Source organism: Macaca fascicularis, chromosome 13, assembly GCF_037993035.2.
Source record: "Macaca fascicularis isolate 582-1 chromosome 13, T2T-MFA8v1.1".
In the NCBI taxonomy this organism is placed as follows: Eukaryota; Metazoa; Chordata; class Mammalia; order Primates; family Cercopithecidae; genus Macaca; species Macaca fascicularis.
In genome coordinates, this window is record NC_088387.1 from 22,217,490 (window position 1) to 22,235,889 (window position 18,400).

The window sequence follows — 18,400 nt, forward strand, 5'->3', positions numbered from 1 at the left end:
CCTTGAAGTAGGAACAAGGCCTAGAGCCAGAGAAGTCTGGTTGGTCTGCTTTCCAGTGGGTGACCTGAACAAGTTACTTAAACTAAGCCTCAGTTTCTCACTCAGCAGATTATAAGAACAAAAACACCATAAAGATGTTGTGAGCTCACAGGGCAAAAACCCAAATAGTGCCTGGCACGCATTCAGGTTCAATATGATAGCTCCCTACTTCCCCTTTATCCTTGCCACTTTAGGATAAAATTTGAAACTACTGAAATATAACAGTTCCATTAAAATAGTACATCAAAGCAAAGCCCTGCCCCTGAAATAAAAGATAGCTTCTTGGAACGATTACTCCAAACTTAGCTCTTCTGTGGAACTTGCCTGTCTCCATTAGAATTTTCCCACAAAAAGTTGCAACACACCATCCCTGGCACTTCTTGAGACCAACATAAGAGTATCCTCCCAGACACTACAAAACCCCCAACCTGAAGACCAGGGGTTCCAGGGCTGGCTCAGTCACTAACTAGCTCTGTCTGTGACAAGTGACTTATCCTATTCAGGCCTCTTTCTCCGCCGTCAACTGATGGCTTATTTAATTAGAAGTGCTTTAATGGAGTCAAAGCCGGCAAAGACTGCACGTAGGAAGCTGTCACCAGAGTCATCTGTCAGCCACTTTCCCCATACATGACTCACCTCTTGCCCCCCTGCCCACCGTGTTCCTCCACTACACCATTCCTCTGTCAAGGTGCCTGCCAGGCTCACCAGGCTGGAAGCCCCTGGAGCACAGGAGGATCTTACTCATCTGTGTCCCATCCTCTCCCTCCCACTAGTGCCCACTAGGAATTGGCCCATGATGGGCGTTCAAACAGTCTGATCAATGAAGAATATAAAAACTTAATGAGAGGTTGTAGCTGAAACCAAATTGAATAGATTTTATTCGAATCAGAGTGATTTTGCTCCTTTGATACCTTCCAGAAGTGTGACTGCTTACCTTGGTTATAACCATTTCTCAAAAACCAAACTTGCAGCTCACCCTTGTCCCTGAGATTCATCATTAATCACATGTACTGGCATGTGGGTCACATGAAAAAAATTGTTTTTTCCATCTAACTCCCCAGAAAGATCGCATTTAATGAGTTTTAATGAAGAATCTTTAGTCGAAAGGTACCTTGCTGCATGTGTAAAGCAGAGCAGGTGTTTTGTTTTCTTCAAGAGACGAAAACCTAACATCAACATTCAAAGGAACTTCAGATCCATCACAGGTGCAAACGCCTGTGAAACCCACAGAACATTTACATGTGATGTGGTGCATGCAGGTGTTTTTCAGAAATTCGGCTTAACTTTGTTGTTTATCTTTATTCCTAAATTTAATCCATGCCACAAAAGCTTTAAAGGATTATTTCAAAAATTAGTTCTATCGAGATCTCAGCTAAGTTGTAGTGCCTGTTTTGTGCAAAAATTATGACCCAAATTAAAAGAAAATAAAGCACTCCTGACAATACGTTTCCTAACAATATGTGAGGCAACTATTTTTAAAGAGCACCTTGAAAGTGAAGAGGGATTCTGAAATAAGCATCTTTAATGCCTTCTCTCCTGATTAACTTCTATTTTACAACTTGATTTAGCAAGAATTTAGATGCTAACATGGCTGATCATTATTATCGAAGCATCAAAATAGAGGGTAAAATGAGGGAAATGACTGTTCCAAGTATCGTGCAAAGTTAGCAAGGGGAAATCAGGGCTCTCAGCATCAACACCCTTTAACAGCAGGATGGATTCCTTTGAGCCTTGTCTAGAATGCTCACTGAGCTGGTCAGGCCTTTCCTTTCCCTGTCTATGAGGCTCTTTTTTGGAGAGCTGTTTATTAAGCAGATTGTCTGCAGATTACAGAGTTGGGGGTGCTAATGAGGAAATTCAGGTTACCTGTTTTGCTGCATATCAGCTTCCATGACTAAAGAAGGTTTGACTAATATAAAATGTGGAGATAATTTGTGACTTTTGTTCATCTGTGTTACCCTTCATGTACGAAGAAAATTAATACCTTGCCTGACAAAAGGCTACAGCGTATTTCCTTAGATAACTGACTGACATATCTGGAAGACAGCTCTCCCAGAAATAATGAAAGTAGTAACCTATTCTTTGGTTCAAGATTTCTTGAGTGAATTCCACCCCTTATCACAGATCTGATGTACGCTGGGTGGGCAAAACTGATTCCCCTCCCATCTTGGCTTTCCTTCTGTGGCCATTTAAATTTAAATTCTACAATAAAGACAAAAGAGTCAAAATGGCACCACACTGTTTTATTTAAACTGCAAACAATATAAAGAGGTAAGGACTTCTGACGCCAAACCATGCAAGTAATAACAAAAGAACAGAAAAAAATATTAACAAAAAGAAAATCATTAAAAATAAAACAACAAAGTACTTCACATTTCACAGCAGTGCTTTGGCAGTACTGGCAAACATTTCTGGTCAACTGCTTCCAACAGCAGGGATATGAAGAAACCCCCAGATCTTACCAAAAGTATAACCACATTTTCTCCCTGATAGCTTACATTCCAAGTCATTCCATACCATACAGCTCCACTCCACAGTTTTATAAACCTGATCTTAAGATGTAACTAGGTATTATGTGTGCTCACAATGAAAACTAACTAAAAACAAAACAGAGGGTAGCAGACAAGTAAACAAAGTTTCCAGTAAGGCATCAGGAGATCACTGCTGGCTGGGCCCCTCACTTTACCAGCTTAAAGAAGTTTTGATTTTTATTTCTCAGCAAACCCAATATTCAGAAGCTTTACCAGCAGACTCAAGTCAAAGGTTTTAAATACAGTTCAGCTCTCCCTTTTTTTTTTTTTTTTTTTGGTAAATATTTCATATAAAACATGAAATCAAGTTCTACTTTATTTAAAAAAACTGAATATTTTAATAGTAAAAATATATGTTTATATTTCTCTTTTTAAAAAGACATTTAATAACAATACTTCATAAGACCGATTTAACTCCCCTCCCACTCTCCCTCCCCGCCCCCCCCCCCCCCCCCGCCACCAGTTGTCCACCCTGGCAGAGATACATTAAGGCAAAGGCTCCTGGAGAAGTACGATCACCTTGGCTGTGGGCTGGAGACTCAAGGTGAACACACTCTGCTCCTTGCAGGGTCAACAGAAAGGCTTCTCCCTCATGTTCACTGAGCCATCCTGCATCCCAAAGTAGACTCTCTCAGCCATGTTGATGAATAGGCCTGTGTCCACCACACCTGCAGGACAAAGGACAGAAAGAAACATTAACGTTTCAGTCTCCTAAAGCAAAATCAAAGACTGCAGGGTCACTAGAAGCAACTGTCATACACAGCATTGGACGAATGACAAATCTAAAGCCTTTCTCTCCCACACAGCAATGAAAAGAGATTCTGATTATCTTCATTTCTTCTTGCCACCTCCTTTTCCCCTCCCACTTTGGCCTTCTTTCTGTACCCAAACATGCTAAGCTTTGTCCTGCCCTGAGGCCTTTGTTCATGCTGTTCCCTCTGCCTGGGCCAGTCATTGTCAAGCACTTCAAGGGGCTGGCTTGTCTCTGTCCTTCAGACATATCGGATGGCAAGTCATCCTCTAGAGATCCTCCATGACTACTCCAACCAAGGAGCCCCACTACCAGTTATTTCCAATCACACCACCAGCCTTGAAAGATTTCCTCGGAATGGGAGGAGATATTGGCAAAGCACATGCCTGACAAAGGACTCATATAAAAAATATAAACAATTTACAAATCATCAAGAAAAAGACAGAATCCCCATAGAAAAATGGGCAAAAGACTGAACAAGTACCTCATAAAAGAAGCTATCCAAAATGGCCAATAAACATTTTAAAAGATGCTCAAATTCATTCACTGAAAGGAAATACAAATTAATATTACAAGATATCACTACACACACACTGGAGTGAGTGTAATGAAATTTTGCTGGGATGCAAAGACACTCATACACATTGATGGTGAAAGCTGAGCTGGCAAAAGCACTTTGGAAATGTGAATACATCTTCCAAAGCTGAACGTATTCATACCTAACCACTCAGCAATTCTACTCCTAGGTATACCACTGTTAGGCATACATATGGTCATCAAAAGACATGTGTACGATGCTCATAGTGGCGCTTTTCCTGTTAGCTAAAAACTGAAAATACCCAAATGTCCATCAAGAGTAGAATAGAGGCTGGGTATGGTGGCTCATGCCTATAATCCCAGCACTTTGGGAATGAAGCCCAGGAGTTCAATGGAGCTCCAGATGGAGCTGATGGAGCCCAGGAGTTTGACACCAGTCTGGGCAACATAACATAGAGATGGCAGCTCTACAAAAAAATACAAAAATTAGCCAAGCATGCCGGCACATGCCTGTAATCCCAGCTACTCGGGAGACTGAGGTGGGAGGATCGTCTGAGCCCAGGAGCAGAGGGTGCAGTGAGCCATGATTATGACACCATACTCCAGCCTGGGTGACAGAGCAAGATCCTGTCTCCAAAAAATAAAGAAAGAGAAAAAACTAAAAGAGTAGAATAGATATAAACTTTTTTTCACACACATACAGATGATGGAATATGATTCAGCAGTGAAAATTAACAACTACACACAACCTTTACCAAGAATATTTACATACACACACACATACTTCAATGATATAACACTTTAACTGTAAGAGAAAAGGTATAATGAACCAGGTATGCATGGAAACACACCTGCACACACTGCTGGTAGAAGAGTAAGTGAATACAAGCTACAGACAGCAATTTGGTACCATCTAACAAAAATCACAGACGCATAATCTTTTCATCCAGTGATTCCCTGCTAGCAAAAATCTGCAAACGTAAATGATCACTAGTGGTGATCCAGTTAAGCAATAATGTTACATAGCTAAAGTGGAATACATTCAGTTATTCAGAAAAAAAAAAAAAGGAACAAGGAAGCTCTTTTATAAGCCAATGTGTAATAATCTCCAAGACAGGCAAAGCAGGAAACAGAACATGTATAAAGCAGGCTACCACTAGTGTAAAAACGGGTGGGGCGGGAGGAGTTTCAATTTGTGTGTTTATTAAAGTCTATCTCAAAGGCCACCCAATTTTGGTAACACTGGCTGCCTCCAGGTAGGGTAACTAGTTGGTTGGAAAAGTGGCAAAGAGGACTTGCCATTCTTTAACTCATAATTTTAAACTACACAAATTCAAAAAGATAAACACAATGAAAGCTTGCAGGAAAATGGCGGACAGGAGACAGGACTTATGTGCAGCGCCCACTTGGACAGACAAAACAGTGCGTGGGGATGCACATTGTGAACTTGTGCTCCAAGAACCGCCATAGGAACATACCAGGAAAACCAACAGAATTCACAGACCCTTTGAAAGAAGTGGCTTGCTGCTGTAAACTCCACAAGACAGCCAAAAAACTGTGAGTTCCCAAAGTGTGAGAGGGGGAAAAGTCAGCCTCTGAACATACATCCCCACTGGGGAACCTGAAAAATCCAGATCACAGAAGCTGGATTTAACCCTACCTAGAGCTGAAATGGATTTAGAGAGCTGAGCAAGCTATAAAAGTAGAAACAGCACCAGGAAGAGCTATGTAGACACTCCCAGTTCCCAGCTTGAGCCCAGGGAAGCCATCCCTGGCTTTATTTCACAGGGGTCCTTGGGGAAGAAAACGCAGCCAGCGGAACTGAGGAGGGGCCACACGGTGAAGGAAGCTTCTAGCTAAACTTTGTAATAATTTCAACTGAGCACAAATTTTCCCGAGAAGAAGCCGGTAGGGGACAAATGGGAAGTGCAGATACAAATGAAGAAGCCACAGCCGAAGGTGCAGACAGGCAGGCAGGGGTGAGGCCTGAGAGGCCTGCTTGCTTTCTCAGTAGGGAGGCCTATAGCCTGGGCAAGATCTCAGCCCTGCTCACCATGGTGGGGCATGGCGGGAGTGAAACTGGCCTTGCTGGCTGTGTGGCAGCTGGGTGGGGTCTGTCACTGCTGCCTTTCTCCTACTTCCCTGGCAGCCTGTATGATGCAGAAGAGGCAGCCATAATCCCCCTGGGAACATAACTCCATTGACCTGAGAACTACCCTCCAACCCCCTCCCCAGTGGCCACAGCAAGCTCCGCCCAAGGGAAGTCTGACTCAGACCCACCTAACTCTGCCCTAACCTGATGGTTTTTCTCTACCTGCCGTGGTAGCCAAAGACAAAAGACATAAACACTTGGGAGTTCTATGGCCCTGCCCATTACCTAAGAAACCAAAATACTTATCCTGGCCAACATAGACAAGCTTGTATCCCCACTATACTACTGCAGCTGATGCTTTCTTGAAAGCACCACCTCCTGGCTGAAGGCCAAGCAACTCAAGCCACTACAGAAACTCGTAACAGAACAACCCAGCTCCAAAAAGGGGAAAACAACAGCTAATTCCACTGCCTGCAACATCCTGGCTAACTAGAGATCCTGAGTCTGTCCACATGACTTCACTGCTAGCATAAATCGGCATTCAAGAAAATCAGTGTACTAAACAAAAATACAACCAGGGACTCCCACAGAGTCCACTTCACTCTCCTGCTCCCTCCACCAAAGCAGGTGCTGGTATCCACAGCTCGGAGACCTAAAGACAGATCACATCACAGGACTTTCTGCAGACATTCCCCAGTACCAGCCTGGAGCCTGGTAGCCCCACTGGGTGGCTACACCCAGAAAGGCACAACCACTGCAGTCCAGTTCTCAAGAATCCTCATCCTTAGGGGAAGGCGAAGAGCACCCCATCAAAGGATCACCCCATTGGACAAAAGAATTTGAACAGTAGCCCTTGGGTTCCAGATCTTTCCAATGAAACAGTCTACTCAAATGAGAAGGAACTAGAAAACAAATTCTGGTAATATGACAAAACAAGGTTCTACAGCACCTTCAAAAGATCACACTAGCTCTCCAGCAACAGATCCAAACCAAGAAGAAATCTCTAAATTGCCAGATAAAGAATTCAGAAGGCTGATTATTAAGCTACTCAAGGAGGTACCAGAGAAAGGTGAAAACCAACTTAAAGAAAATTTTAGAAGACTCCAGAGAAAGAGATGTCATAAAGAAAAGACAATCAAACTTCTGGAAATGAAAGACACACTTGAGAAATGCAAAATACACTAGGAAATTTCAACAACAGACTAGAACAAGTAGAAAAAAAGAACTTCAGAGCTCGAAGACAAGGCTTTCAAATTAATCTAATCCAAGAAAGACAAAGAAAAAAAAAATCAAAAAACTGAACAAAGCCTCCAAGAAATTTGGATTATGTTAAACAACCAAACATAAGAATAACTGATGTTCCTGAGGAAGGAGAGAAATCAAAAAGTTTGGAAAGCTTATTTGAGGGAATAACTGAGGAAAACTTTCCTGGTGTTGCTAGAAATCTAGATATCCAAACAAAAAAGCTTAAAGAACACTCAGGAAATTCATTGCAAAAAGATCACCACCTAGGCATACAGTCATCGGGTCATCTAAAGTAAGACAAAGGAAAGAATCTTGAAAGTTGTCAGGCAAAAGCATTAGGTAACCTATAAAAGAAAGCCTATCAAATTAACGGCACATTTCTCAGCAGAAGCCCTACAAGCCAGAAGGGATTGGGGTCTTATCTTTAGCCTCCTTAAACTAATTATCAGCCAATATCCAGCAAAACTATGCTTCATAAATGAAGGAGAGATACAGTCATTTTCAGACAAACAAATGCTGAGAGAATTCGCCACTACCAAGCTAGCCTGACAAGAAATGCTAAAATGAGTTCTAAATCTTGATACAAAACTCACAATAAACCTAAATAGAACCTCCTTAAAGCAAAAATTTCACAGGGCCTATGAAACAATATCACAGTGCAAAAATAACAAGGTATCCAGGAGACAACTACCATGATGAATAAAACAGTACCTCACATCTCAATATTAACGCTGATGTAAACTGCCTAAATGCTCTACTTAAAAGGTACACAATGGGCCGGGCTCGGTGGGAGGCCAAGGCAGGTGGATCACCTAAGGTCAGGAGTTTGAGACCAGCCTGGCCAACATGGTGAAACGCTGTCTCTACTAAAAATACAAAAAAATTAGCCAGGCTTGGTGGCAGGCACCTGTAATCCCAGCTACTCGGGAGGGTGAGGCAGGAGAATCGCTTGAACCTGAGAGGCGAAGGTTGCAGTGAGCCAAGAATATGCCACTGAGGCCGGGCGCGGTGGCTCAAGCCTGTAATCCCAGCACTTTGGGAGGCCGAGACGGGCGGATCACGAGGTCAGGAGATCGAGACCATCCTGGCTAGCACGGTGAAACCCCGTCTCTACTAAAAAATACAAAAAACTAGCCAGGCGAGGTGGCAGGCGCCTGTAGTCCCAGCTACTCGGGAGGCTGAGGCAGGAGAATGGTGTAAACCTGGGAGGCGGAGCTTGCAGTGAGCTGAGATCCGGCCACCGCACTCCAGCCTGGGCGACAGAGCGAGACTCTGTCTCAAAAAAAAAAAAAAAAAAAAAAAAAGAATATGCCATTGCACTCCAGCCTGGGCAACAAGAGTGAAACTCCGCCTCAAAAAAATAAAAAGATACACAATGGCAGAATGCATAAAAATCTACCAACCAAGCATCTGTTGTCTTCAAGAGACTCACCTAACACATAAGGATTCACATAAACTTACTGTAAAGGGGTAGGAAAAGATATTCCATGCAAATAGAAACCAAAAGCAAGCAGGAGTAGCTATTCTTCTATCAGACAAAACAGACTTTACAGCAACAAGTTAGAAAAAACAAAGAGGAACATTATATAATGATACAAAGATTAGTACAACAGGAAAATATCACAATCCTAAATATATATGCACCTAACACTAGAGCTCGCAAATTTATAGAACTGTTACTACTAGACCTAAAAAATGAGATAGATGGCAATACAATAATAGTGGGGGACTTCAGTACTCCACTGACAGCACTAGACAGGTCATCAAGACAGAAAGTCAACAAAGAAACAATGGACTTAAACTACACCCTGGAGCAAATGGACTTAACAGATATCTACAGAACATTCCACCTAACAAGTAAAGAATATATGTTCTTTTCATCAGCGTGGAACATTCTCCAACATGACAGGCTACAAAACAAGTCTCAATAAATTTTTTAAAAATCTAAATTATATCAAGTACTCTCGCAGACCACAGTGGAATAAAACTGGAAATCAACTCCAAAAGGAACCCTCAAAACTACAAAAATACATGGAAATTAAATAATCTGCTCCTGAGTGATCTCTGAGTCAACAATGCAATCAAGATGGAAATTTAAAAATTATTTGAACTGAATAATAATATAGATACAACCTATCAAAACCTCTGGGATACAGCAAAAGCAGTGCTAAGAGGAAAGCTCATAGCCTTAAATGCCTAAACCAAAAACTCTTTTGAAAGAGTACAAATAGATACGCTGAGGTCACACTTCAAGGAACTAGAGAAACAAGAACAGACCACACTCAAACCCAGCAGAAGAAAAGAAATAACTAAAAGCAGAACTAAAGGAAATTGAAACAAAAAATACAAAAAAGATAAATGAAACAAAAAGCTGGTTCTTTGAAAAGATAACATTGATAGACCAATAGTGAGATTAACCAAGAAAAGAAGAGAGAACATCCAAATAAGCTCAATTACAAATGAAATGGGAGCTATTACAACCAATACCACAGAAATACAAAAGATCATTCAAGGCTACTATGAACACCTGTATGTGCATGAACTAGAAAATCTGGAAATATACAAGCCTCTTAGATTAAAGCAGGAAGAAACAGAAACTATGAACAAATCAATAACAAGCAGCGACACTGAAACAGTAATTTTAAAAACTGCCAACAAAAAAACAGTCCAGAACCAAACGGATTCATAGCTGAATTCTATCAGACATTCAAAAAATTGGTAGCAATCCTATTGAAACTATTCCAAAAGATGGAAAAAAAGGGAATCCTCTCTAAATCATTCTATGAAGCCAGTATTACCCTAATACCAAAACCAGGAAAGATCATAACAAAAAAAGAAAACTACAGACCAATATCCCTGATGGACATAGATGCAAAAATTCTCAACAAAATACTAGCTAACCAAATCCAACAGCATATCAAAAAGATAATACAGCATAGGCGAGTGGGTTTCATACCAGGGATGCAGGGATGCTTTAACATATGCAAGTCAACAAATGTGATACAACACATAAACAATTAAAAACAAAAATCATATGATCATCTCAATAGATGCAGAAAAAGCATCTGTCAAAATCTAGCATCCCTTTATTATTAAAACCCTCAGCAAAATCAACATAAAGGGGGACATACCTAAAGGTAATAAAAGCCACCTATGACAAACCTACAGCCAGTATTATACTGAAAGGGGAAAAGTTGAAAGCATTCCCCCTGAGAACTGGAACAAGACAAGGATATCCACCTTCACCACTTCTATTCAACACACTACTGAAATCCTAGCCAGAGCAATCAGACAAGATGAAGACAGGGCATCCAGATCATTAAAGAGGAAGTCAAAAGGTTGCTCTTCACTAATAATAAGATCATATACCTAGAAAACCCTCAGGATTCATCCAAAAAGCTCTTAGATCTGATAAATGAATTTAGTAAAGTTTCAGGATACAAAACCAATGTGCACAAATCAGTGGCACTGCTACACACCAACAGCAACCAAGCAGAGAATCAAATCAAGAACTCAACCCCTTTTATGACAGCTGCAAAAAAAATAAAATACTTAGGAGTATACCCAATCAAGGAGGTGAAAGATCTCTACAAGGAAAACTACAAAACACTGCTGAAAAAAACCACAGACAACACAAACAAATGGGACACATCCCATGCTCATGGATGGATAGAATCACTATTGTGAAAATGACCATATACTGCCAAAAGCAATCTACAAATTCAGTGCCATTCCCATCAAAATACTGCCATCATTCTGCACAGAACCAGAAAAAACAATCCTAAAATTCATATGGAAACAACAAAGAGTGCCCACATAGCCAAAGCAAAGACTAAGCAAAAATAACACATCTGGAGGCATTACATTACCTGACTTCAAACTACACTAGAAGGTCATAGTCACCAAACAGCATGGTACTGGTATAAAAACAGGCATATAGACCAATGGAATAGAATAGAGAAGCCAGAAATAAAGCCAAATACTTACAGCCAACTGATCTTCAACAAAGCAAACAAAAACATCAAGGGGGAAAGGACACCCTATTCAACAAATGGTGCTGGGATAACTGGCAAGCCACATGTAGAAGAATGAAATTGGATTGTCATCTCTTACACAAAAACTCAAATCAAGATGGATCAAAGACTTAAATTAAAGACTTGAAACTATAAAAACTCTAGAGGACAACATTGAAAAAACCCTTCTAGATACTGGCTTAGGCAAAGATTTCATGACGAAGAACCCAAAAGCAAATGACAAAAACAAAGATAAATAGGTGGGACTTAATTAAAATAGGGAGCTTCTGCACAGCAAAAGGAACAGTCAAGCAGAGTAAACAGACAATCTACAGAGTGGGAGAAAATTTCCACAATCTATACATCTGAAAAAGGACTGATATCTAGAATATATAAGGAACTCAAATTAGCAAGAAAAAAAATCCCATCAAAAAGTGGGCCAAGGACATGAACAGACAATTCTCAAAAGAAGACATACAAACGGCCAACAAACAGATGAAAAAATGCTCAACATTACTAATGATCAGGGAAATGCAAATTAAAACGAAGATGTGATACCACCTTACTCCCACAAGAATCAAAAAATAATAGATGTTGGCGTGGATGCAGTGAAAAGGGAATACTTCCACACTGCTGGTGGGAATGTAAACTAGTACAACCGCTATGGAAAACAGTGTGAAGAAGATTCCTTAAAAAACTCAAAAGTAGAACTACCATCTGATCCAGCAATCCCACTACTGGGTATCTACCAGAGGAAAAGAAGTCATCATATGAAAAGGACATTTGTACACACATGTTGATAACAGCACAACTTGCAATTGCAACAATATGGAACCAGCCTAAATGTCTATCAACCAATGAGTGGATAAAGAAAATGTGATACACACACACACACACACACACACACACACACACACACACAGCATGGAAGATTACTCAGCCATAAAAAGGAATGAAATAATGGCATTCACCGCAACCTGGATGGAGTTGGAGACTATTATTCTAAGCGAAGTAACTCAGAGATGGAAACCCAAACATCGTATGTTCTTACTTAAAACTGGGAGCTTAAGCTATGAGGACACAAAGGTGTAAGAATGATACAATGGACTCTGGGAACTCAGGAGAAAGGGTGGGAGTGGGATGAGGGAGAAAAGACTACGCATTGGGTACAGTGTATGTTGCCTGGGTAACGGGTGCAACAAAATCTCAGAAATCACCACTAAAGAACTTATCCATGTAGCCAAACATCACATGTTTCCCAACAACTACTGAAATAATTTTAAAAATTAAAAAAAAAAAACTCCCAAAGACAGCTCCCAATAAACAAATACAATGGAGTAGTGATCCAGTGACGAAAAGCCAACAGGCAGAGCAAAGAGGTGCTGAACACAGATAAAGGTCCCTGGCACCAAACTGTGCCTGTGCAACTGGATCCTTCCAAAGATGAGCAAAGGAGCCACTCAAGACCCGTTCTTTTCAAAATGTCTGCAATATAAGGAGAAAGCTTCCACTGATCCAAAAGACAGTTAAACGAGGTTCAGAAAAGACTTTAAAGAAAGAGCAGAGATGAATGGGCAGGAGTCTAAGGTAAGACTTTAGAGCAACTTCTCTTTCAATTACTGAGATGCTGGGTGTGACTGACCTCCCCCAATTCCCCGATCAAATATAGTGGAAAGAGCAGAGGATGCTAAATGTGAACCTAGGGGAAAGAACTCCAGTAGCCCGGTCCTTCCATTCAGAGTCACTATGCTCTGGGTGGAACACAACAAAACATCAAAGGGAGCTGTTCTCCAAGCGTCCTCACATACTGCGTATGAATACACATGGTAACAGATATAAACAGGGAAACTCGCCCCGCTTCTCTTCTCCTGATATTGGTCCAGCCATGAATCTAATAGACTCAATCAGGAAAAGAAAAAATGAGAAAAGATATAGCAAACCACTCTGATTGTCCTGTAGATACCACATTTTTATACGATTTAATAGCTAGCCTCTTTTATCATTTTCCTCACTCTAAGTTCCTAACAAAACTCTGAACGTCTTTAGGATGCAATTTCTACATATTTTTGTTTGAAGAATCACACATGAGGGAAATTTCCTTACAAAGGACATCTCAGAATCTTAAGCCAAGAAAGGTCTAACCAGGAGCAAGAGTGACACCTAGTGGGCACTGCAAGAAATCCACCTATACAGCACCCACATTGGTGAGCCCTTTCCTCCTGGGGGCCCTGGGTTTGTCTGCATTATCACCAAGGGCAAGTTCTCCCACTTTACTAACAGTGATCTGCAAATCTTCTCTTCCTCCTACCTTCTTGGCTGTTTAGTTCTTCCATTAAAAAGAGAACACTAACCAAGAAAATGAGTATAAGCCAACTCATCTTTTTGACTTAACGTGGTAAAAGACTGTCAATAAAAAACTAAAATAAAATAACAGACTAAAGTAGAATTGGCGTCAGGCACAGTGGCTCACACCTGTGATCCTGGCACTTTGGGAGGCCAAGGCAGATACTGAGCCCAGTTCAAGACCAGCCTGGGCAACACTGTGAAATCCCATTTCTATAAAAAATTCAAAACTTAGCCGGTCGTGGTGGTGTGCGTCTGTAGTCCCATCTACTGGGGACGCTGAAACGGGACGATTGTTTGAGCCCAGGTCAATGCTGCAGTAAGCCATGATCACACCACTGCACTCCTTTCTGGGTGACAAAGCGAGACCCTGTCTCAAAAAATAAATGAATAAAGTAGAACTGGAAGAACTAGCTTTTCATTACACACCTTATATTCACACTATTTTAAATCCCAACTAGCACAGGTGTATCTTAGACTCTTAGTATATTTAATTAATAGTAACAATAGTACCTTTCTTTCAAGGAATTTATTCATTCAACAAACACTTTCCCTTCTGCAATGGGCACTGTTTTAACTCATTTAATCCACCCAATAACCTTATAAGGTAGGTACTAGAATTAACTAGCCCCTTCTACATAGGAAGAAACTCAGGCACAGAGATGTTAACTAACTGCTAAAAGGTAACATGCCAGAGCACAGCTGGGTTAGGATCCTTACCCAGAATAGTCTGCTCCACTAAACTGGTCTGAAAGGTCCTGTCAGTCAGTTTCAGCCCAAGAATATTCCATGTTAGGGAATATTCCGTTAGCCTCTTAGTCTCGCAACATCCTAAGAAGCTGATACCTCTCAAGACTGCCTCTTCCTTTTAATCCCCTTGTACGAGTCCTTGATACCTCCTCTAGCCTGGACTAGGGCTCCAGCCTCATAACTCATCTCTACACTGCCCACCCATCCTTCACACAGGGCCCCATCCTGGCTCTTATTCCATCATTCCCTGGCACAGCTGCAGTAGAGGCTCCCTAAGGCTCTAAATGTTCATTTCACACAGACTCTCTTCACCTGGTGCTTCAGCAAGTAAGCATTAAACATTTGGGGTCTAGTGGCAGACAACTTAGGGTGCCCATCCTGGTGCTGTCTTTGGGCAAACAGCTTAACCTTCCTCAGCCAGTGTCCTCCTCTATAACTACCTCATCAAAGCAGGAATCAAAGGAAACATTTTTAGACACTTAGCACCATGTCTAACTTATGCTATGCCAAGGCACGGGTGAAAAACCACCTCTACACCATAAAACATCCTCGCATTCTGCCAAAAAGAACCTTTTTGTGCACTCTAGACTCTTGGTATTCCTCTAGTAGAATTTAGCACATTCTATCTTATTTGTAGGCATGGCTTCTACACATACACACAGATTTCCACAGGTTTACATCAATTCTCCTTAAGGACAGATTACAAGTCCTCCAAATTGAAGTATCCCCTGTAACACACAGCACAACATCTTGCCTTCGGCATGCATCCAATGAATATGGATTAACTGAGTTATTTTCCCCCATGCTTAAGAGAGTCCACAAAAAGAGGCTGCAGTCCAGCTCCTGGAAGGAAAGGTTCTACCCAGAGATGATAACCTTATTTCAAGGCAAGTCCCCTCTGAACTTCCGTCAACTTCAGGATTATCCCAACTCAAACAGGCTGTGAAATGCACAAGCAACAAAGGTGCTAGGTAAGCAACAATTGTTAGGGGAAGGGAATACGGCAAAGGAGGTGAAGTTAAAAACCCAAACATAGTATAAAGGGAATTCTTCTTTCCAACCAAGCCTTACAAAGCCCATGTCCATTGTGCCTTCCCTAGCCAGATGTAGGGGCCAGTTATGAAGGGCATGGGTGTGTACATGCCTGTTGAATGCCACTCATGTTACCTGGGATCATTTTGATAGCTGTGTTCACTTCACTCCATTTGTGTACCCGGTCAAACTTCCAGTCCAAGATAAAATTCCCATTATCTGTCACCACAGGACCCTAGAAGATAATTTTCCACAATGAACAAGGATGCAGATACAGGTAGGCAGAGAAGGACAGGAAAGTAGAGGGGACAACAAAAGACATGTATGCATTTTAACCAGCTCCCACTTTATGCTTTCTTAGAAGGTGTGCTGTGAAGTGGTAATAAGCAGGGGCTTTGAAATCAGACTTAGATTGTAGTCTTTGTAGAGAGAGAATACAAGCCTCTTAACAAATGTATCAAGCTATTTTTACTCACATGAGCTCCCACTATGACTATGTGAACATGTCACAATTATCACCACATTCCTATCTGATTTCTGGTTCATTGTTCTTACTTCCTTTAGTCCAAAATTTATTGTTCTTATCTGCTTCCTTAAGTTACTACTGGGCCAATAAGAAAAAGGGCAAGAAACAGAATCCAAAAGACAATAAGAACACTAGCAGCAACGTGGCTTTCAAATAAGAACTCTGACAGGGTCAAGGTCGAACGACTTCTCCATTTCGTGCTGCATTTCTTTCACGCGCCAACAATATGAACGTCAGTCAGAGCACCGTACAACCACTAGGAATAGAACTACGGTTTTTTTAAAAGTCACAGAAACACCGGGGACAAAGTATATTAAAATAAAAATGTATCGGGGTAGGGTGACAGATCTTTTCGCTGTCCTCCAAAGTGTTTATGTAGTTACACATGTAACTGGGGTTAGCTTCTGGATTGCTCTTTGCTTGCTTATTTAAGTACAAAAAGAGGGAAAAGTTCTGTGCAATCCACTTTAGAAGCTAAAGAGAAACATGAAAAATCTGGACCATCTGGAGTGTGTTCCTGGGGAAGAGTTCACACAACCCAGGAAATTCTACTTCTTGTCACATTTAACCACAGAATGAGAGGAAAGAAGAGGGAGAAAAGAAGTTACACCGTGGAACCTAAAAAACTTTCTGCTTCAAACGGGTTCCCAAAGCCAGTGTTTCACAGCTGCCAATCAGGGTGTTCCAGGCCTCAGGCACAAAGGTCAGATCACCTGTGGGATGTCAGAACGTGAGGCACAGAGAAAGAATCATTCCCCTATCTGTACAAAGGAGATGCACTGTATTAAGTGTGGTCTTGTCTACAAGAGTTTGAATGCAGAAACTAACAGGGCCAGCTCTCTGAAAATAAACAAACACATCAATTAAAAATAAATAAAAGCCAATTGCCTGGTGGAGGCACAGAGAACCTAACTGGAACAGAAGGGAGCACACCACACTGAAAACCTGAGTGCACCCAGGACACTCCCGGCCCAACCAGGCCACTCACAGCCTTGTTGACAGCCATTCGAAGTTCAACCACGCCCCCAAACTTCTGGCTCACAGCTCGGCTCACTGGGACATAGGCCATTGGGATGACTTCGATGGGGATTCCCTTGTGCCACTGATCCCCGAGATTCTTCGAATCTTTCCTGGAAAGGAGGAGTCAAAAAGTGAAATAAAAGTAAATAAGTTCAATAGTACAGGCAAACACCAAATTCAGGAATAGGGTTAATTAGATGGTAGGAAGGCAAGGAAAGTGATCAGAGGCAGTATACACAGGGCTTCAAATGAATTAGCTGTTTCACTATATAGGAAAAGAGCTATTTGAAATACATATGACAAAAATGTTAAAATCTGATATTGCTGGCTTGTAGGTATGTAGGTGTTTAATATTTATGCTCATCCTGTGGCTACATTTCACAAGCAAATACACACATGCACATATTTGAAATTAACATGCTCAGCACAGTGCTTTTGACCAGATTCCTCTCAGATGCTCATCTGAGAGCCTGGCCAAAGACTATCAATGACACCAGTCACCTGCGGCAAACCCTGACCTGAGAAGAAGCAGGGCATGCTGAGTCACTGCCCGTGGGCAGGGCACACCCTGAGGCTCCCTGTGAGGATCCAGTGAGTGACATGACACATGAGAGCACGATCTGCTAACAGGGTGAAAAGCTGTTTCCCCGTTCCACTGAACACGTGAAATAATGCTAGAGATCCTGGCTGCAGATAACAGTGGTGTGATTAGCAACATCTACCTTCAGCCTAGAAGCAGAACATAAAGTCTCCCAGACACTGTACTAAGTCCTAGCAATCAGTCTCAGAAAGTCAGAGAGTCCCTGCAGCTCTCCATTTCCCCCTTCACAAAAATGAGGATGAGGCCTAGGGCTCCAATCTACCTCCTTAGTTGGCAGTTCAGACACCAGAAACTACCTGAAATCAGCGATCACGATGAAGCGACTAGCATAGCCAGCCACAATCTTCTCCTGGGTCAGGCAGCCTCTGCAGATAGGAAGGAAGCAAAGGAACACAGGAGTAAGACAAAAATCTCAGTTTGGGAACTAAGGTCACATACAGGAATCCCAAATCCACTCAATCCTGGCACTTAAAAAGAAACTTAACTTTTAATTTTCAAAGGGACATCCCCAGTCCCATCATGCTGCTCCTAGTAAATGGACTCTAGAAACATTACCCTGTGTCTGAAAGAAACCTAGAAAGCAGACAAGGTTCCCATTCAGGCCAGGCATAATTCCATCCAAATGCATCTGAGAGGAAGCATTGTGTACAGGGAGACGTCATCTGGACATGGCATGAATGGGAGGGTCTAGAAGCTGAGGGCATGCTTTGAACAACCTGCCCAATCGACTATTTGCCAATGAGGGTGATGAAGTGGAGACAGCCCAGAGCACTGAATCAGCAGATTTGGGTCCAGGTCTACCTCTACGGTTCAGCAGCTAAATTATCTCACATCTGCAGTTGACATGATTAAATAACACATAAGGAAATCTAATAAACAGTAAAGTGTGATTTTAAACAAATGCCACATCACTCCATAGT

At 41.6% G+C, this 18,400-nt stretch overlaps 1 protein-coding gene across 5 annotated transcripts in view; it reads right to left on the minus strand.

Moving 5' to 3' along the window:
• Positions 1-2,267: 2,267 nt before the first annotated feature.
• The window catches only part of RPIA (ribose 5-phosphate isomerase A), a 54,626-nt gene continuing 38,493 nt past the window's right edge, over positions 2,268-18,400 (minus strand). For 4 of the 5 annotated variants that reach the window (XM_005575340.5, XM_074011290.1, XM_074011291.1 and 1 more), the window contains 4 exons: positions 17,777-17,845; positions 16,848-16,989; positions 15,469-15,568; positions 2,268-3,238 (listed from right to left, as the gene is read on the minus strand). In XM_005575340.5, coding sequence (XP_005575397.1) covers positions 3,141-3,238; positions 15,469-15,568; positions 16,848-16,989; positions 17,777-17,845 — 409 coding nt within the window. In that variant the 3' untranslated portion in view covers positions 2,268-3,140. Of the gene's footprint in view, positions 3,239-15,468; positions 15,569-16,477; positions 16,990-17,776; positions 17,846-18,400 lie in introns of all 5 variants that reach the window. The other variant, XR_012422070.1, reaches the window with a different exon arrangement.